This window comes from Cucurbita maxima, unplaced genomic scaffold, assembly GCF_002738345.1.
Source record: "Cucurbita maxima cultivar Rimu unplaced genomic scaffold, Cmax_1.0 Cma_Scf00016, whole genome shotgun sequence".
Taxonomy (NCBI): domain Eukaryota; kingdom Viridiplantae; phylum Streptophyta; class Magnoliopsida; order Cucurbitales; family Cucurbitaceae; genus Cucurbita; species Cucurbita maxima.
Window position 1 is genome coordinate 4631299 of NW_019272032.1, and position 4587 is coordinate 4635885.

The following is a 4587-nucleotide window of genomic DNA, read 5'->3' on the forward strand; positions in this document are numbered from 1 at the left end:
AAAAAAAAAAAAAAAAAAAAAAAAAAAAAAAAAAAAAAAAAAAAAAAAAAAAAAAAAAAAAAAAAAAAAATCTAATTCTATTAGATTCATAATATCTCTTTTAACTCGGACAACTCCCCTCCTCTTGCAAAAATATTATACCAAAAATCCATAGTCTCATTAACTGGCTGCTCCATTGTCAAATTACCAAACTGGCCCTGATATATTTCACCTACAAATCCCTGTTGGCTCCCCACCATGGCGATTTGGTCGTTGGCCAAAACTTCCATCCAGAAGCTGTCGTCGGCTTCCGGCAGATTATTTGTCGACAACTCACCGTTCTCTGCCGTGGCGACGGAGGAGCTTTCACTGGAGCAATGGGGCGGCGAAGAAGCCGAACCACAGCTCTGCATGGAATGAAAGGTCGTAAATTTGTAGGATTGTGCTGCTGATTCTTCTCCAGCCGCGGCGGGTATATCGCCGCCGTAGCTCTGTCGGTTCACAGCGGTGTAATTTCTGAGTTGTGGAGTGGCGTAATTTTGTGTAATCCTTTTCTTCAAATGAGTGTGCCACACGTTTTTAATCTCGTTGTCGGTTCTTCCAGGTAATCTTGCAGCAATTGCCGACCATCTAGAAATTAATAAAAAGATAGTTAGTTAATTTCATTGCTAAGTATCTAAATCTTTAATTGGTTGAAAACAAAAAAAACATGTTCGTTAAGTTCGATGTTGGCAGTTTTGTTGGTTAGTGTCACATGATGACATAAAATGGATTAAAACCTATGCAGTCATCGATGCAATTAATTATTAATTAGCCTTGCTTAAACCTATCTTCTTACGAGGACACCAGAGTCACGTGATCAATCAAATTTCCAAAAAAAAAAAAAACAAACCTGTTTCCAAGCATTTGGTGGAGCTTAATAATGGTTTCCTCTTCTTGTTGAGTGAAATTTCCTCTTTTAATGTCGGGCCTTAGGTAATTTGTCCATCGAAGTCTGCAACTTTTTCCACACCGTAATAATCCTTAAACATTCCAAAAGAATTATAAGAAAGGGTGAAGTTGGATTAGGGAATGTTATATATTTATAATCAAACAATACTCTCTCTATTGAAATGAAGTCTTTTCGGAAGCCCAAAATAAAGCTTTGAGAGGTTATCCGAGCTTATGTTCAAAGTGGACAATATCATACTATTGTGGACGGTAGTGTTCATCTAACCGTGTGATCTTCGTTCGGAAGGGAGAAAAAGAAGAAAAAGGTAGAATTTTTTTTTTAATGGGGTTTGAAAAGGAAACATTTTGGTTGAAGTTTTAGATTGATTAGAAGAAATAAAGAAAGAAAGAAATGAAGAATGAATTACCAGCTTGTTTTGGGAGGGCTCGCCAGTTTCCATGGCCATAGAGGTTGATATAATTGATGAGAATCTGGTCTTCTTCAGGGGTCCAAGGGCCTTTCTTGAGCCCCATTTTCTCACAGCATGGACTTCTCACCATCTTTTTCTCTTACTTCTTAGGAGCTCTGAACAAGAAGAAGAAGATGATCAATGGATCTGTCTCTCTCTCTACAGAAACCCAAAGATACGAGCTTGAGTTACATATATATATATATAAAGATGCAAAGGGGATGAAAGGGAAAGTGGGAAGAAGATGGGTACAGAAAAGGGTACAAAGAGGGCGCACTTGTGTGGGTTTTAAAAGGGCAAAAATCCGCCAACAATGCTTCCAGGAAACGTCGACTCACCGCTGTCTTTCTTCCTTTCCATCGTGGGCCTCTCCATCTCATCCCATCACCCTTCCTTCCTCAAATTAAAACGTGCGTTTTTCTTCTTCTATGCATCAACTTTTTCAATCTTAAATCTTTAATTTATGTCCTTCAAATCTACCTCATTCTTTTTTTAATTAATACACTAAATAAAATTCTAAGCTATAACTATAATAAATATACACATGTGAGCGCAAATTTTGACATTTTGATGTTGAATTTTATTATAAACTATGATGGGATGAACTTAGGTCAATAAAAGAGGCTAGTGGCTGATGTGTATATATCAACTGGTTCCTTTTGGGTCTAAACATTACAATAATTCAACTGTTTAAAGAATATTCTTTTTAGATTCCTAATTTTTCTTTTTATATAGCTTAATTTTCAAATAACCCTATGTTGTATTCCAATGTTTAGTAGGTATACTTAAATCAGGGTTTGGGTGAGAACAATGCAAGTTTACCCGAAAATGAAGCTGCTATAATTCAACCTTGGAGCTATTTTCAAGAATATGGACCATTTAGCACATTCCTTAACTAATTAAAGGTGTAATTATGTTTTGGGGGACTTTGAAACTTCAAGGTAAAAGGAAGATTTTGATCTAAATTCTTGTTTGTCATATGGGTGTGAGCCATTTTTGACGATGAATTAATTATTAATTGTACAAAGAATTCTTCATAATGATTTTACACAATCTAATTTATAATATAAAAATGAAAAGAGTTTCTTATTTTCTGAATTCAAGTCAGAAAGTGGTATGAATCGGCCAAAGTTAGTCAGCAGCTTTGCAATTTAATATATACTGAAACGAGGAAGGCTAGCTTTTTTGTTGCGTGGTAGTGATGTCACTTGTGGTTGGTCTCAAAGCAAGCCATGAAGCACTTTTAGAGCCACATCTCGTCAACATGAACAGTGGGCTTGAACTTTGGCGACCATGGTGCCCAAGAAACTTGTGGATAATTTATATGATCTTTGCTTTTTACGCATGGCCCCTCCTCCATTCATTGCATGCACTGAATTTTAGTTTATTTGAATTGCTATGGGTGAGGTGAAAATACATTCAAAAGTACAGAAAAGAAGTGATCTTCCCAAAGATTTGCTACACTTTTCTTTACATGATTTGAATAATTCAGAACAAGAAAGTGGAGTTGATTGGAACTCTAAGCTTTAGTAGTTCATGTGGGATGTGAGTTTTCATGGTCATCACTAAATTTTGTTGGGACAGTTGTGAAATCATTATAATTTTGGTGAAATATGGGACTATTCTCCAACAAAGAGGTTTATTTAACCAAATAGAGTCAAATTCCATGAAGTATCTCCACTCTTGTTTGGATTTAGCTTATAAAGGGTGTTGATTGAAGAGAAAGAAGGTGTGGAATGTTGTACCGATTTGAAAAGAGACAACAAATATTGATATCAATATCACACAGTCTTTGGCCGACAGCTCCCAATATCACCACTTTCTTCATTTAATGAAACTCATACCCTTATCAACCAAAAAGTATACGAGTTCCGAGATTAAATTCATATTTCAATTTCTTAATAAGTATTGGCTTACTGTTATGGGTTGACGTTGAATTGACTATGGCATATTCATTCAATGAGATAATATATTTAGTTGATAATATAATGTGAATGAGAGACGGGTTAAGATGAAATAATCGAGATTCACCCATTTTGATTTTGATTTTGATTTGTTTTTGAGACGGGAGATTTGATCCTCGTTTTTAATTTTTATATCCAAGTTCTGTCATCCACAACTTCTTGAGGATCCAAATCCACTGCCTGAGAATCAAAATCCACTACTTCACAAAATCCAAGCCATACACTTTGAATACGATTTTATGAACTTAGTTACTTGATTACAAAATAATAGTTTAATTAACTTTCTATATGAATTCAACAAAGAAAGAAAAAGTTATGAGAGCTTTTGAAAATTAAGAAAAAGAAATGGTGAAGAATAATGTGCAAAAGGGTCCACAAGTAATTAATTCTAAAGCGTTGAATTTGAAGGCCAAATGGAATTTTCCAAGTTTGAAATTTATGTTTTAACCTAACTCTTATCATTTTTCACATCATTCATAAATTAATCTATGCTTTTGGGTTACTTAATTTTAAAAACTATATTCATATAAAGCTTTTACATTATAGATAACAACAAATAATTGTCCAAAAGATGTTCATGTTTTTTTCAATAAAGAATAAAAAACAACCAAACAAGCAAACCCTAAGCTTTTGAGTACACATTTAAAATGAATTTAATAGTTTGTTATTTTGGAGAGAGATTTTCTCGAACATATGGCTGAGGGGAGGGCCCATAAAGCCCAAGTGATTGGGCCTGGGCTGTAGCAGGTCCGCGGCGGCTGGGTCAAATTAAGCGTGCTTGACCTTGGGCCTCCAACTTCCGGTATGTATTATTATTCTGTAACACAATATAATAATAATAATCAAATACGCGGCGCCAAGGAAACGTCGGACCCCCACCCCACCTATGGCCGACTTTCAGACCAAGTGTTATCTACATCAGACGTTAATTGCTGTGGGGCCATTGGACGGTGGAGATTGGTTTCCTCTCACCTAAAAAACAAACATTTCAATTCAAAAAAAGATATTTAAAAAAAAAAAAATCATTTTAAGTCTATCCCATGTTTAAAAAATAAAAAAAAAGAAGAATATAGTTTTTAATTTTATAATTGATATTCAATAAAATGTTAAAATGCTTAAAAATATACCAAATGTTTTATTACATTTTTTTTAAGGGATGGTTAAAATTTATAAAGTTTAATTTCCAAAATTGGAAATCAATTTTCATTTGTTTAAAAGAGAAAAAAAAAAAAAAAAAAAAAAAA

The 4587-nt window shown here is 34.2% G+C and overlaps 1 protein-coding gene across 1 annotated transcript; it reads right to left on the bottom strand.

The window, feature by feature from the left end:
• Window positions 1-60: 60 nt before the first annotated feature.
• On the bottom strand, window positions 61-1751 carry LOC111491095 (transcription factor MYB4-like). Its single transcript, XM_023139842.1, has 4 exons — window positions 1657-1751; window positions 1338-1495; window positions 872-1001; window positions 61-609 (listed from the first exon to the last, which is right to left on the bottom strand). Exons 2-4 carry the CDS (start codon window positions 1468-1470, stop codon window positions 87-89), a joined length of 786 nt encoding a protein of 261 aa, XP_022995610.1. The 5' UTR covers window positions 1471-1495; window positions 1657-1751; the 3' UTR covers window positions 61-86.
• Between the last annotated feature and the right edge of the window lie 2836 nt (window positions 1752-4587).

What these genes read in the sequence shown, in the direction of transcription:
- LOC111491095 (XM_023139842.1), bottom strand. Translation starts at nt 1,470, where the DNA reads ATGGTGAGAAGTCCATGCTGTGAGAAAATGGGGCTCAAGAAAGGCCCT. An exon ending in AGCCCTCCCAAAACAAGCTG is followed by an intron (nt 1,002 to 1,337) that starts GTAATTCATTCT and finishes GGAATGTTTAAG; the next exon opens with GATTATTACGGTGTGGAAAA. An exon ending in CACCAAATGCTTGGAAACAG is followed by an intron (nt 610 to 871) that starts GTTTGTTTTTTT and finishes ATTAATTTCTAG; the next exon opens with ATGGTCGGCAATTGCTGCAA.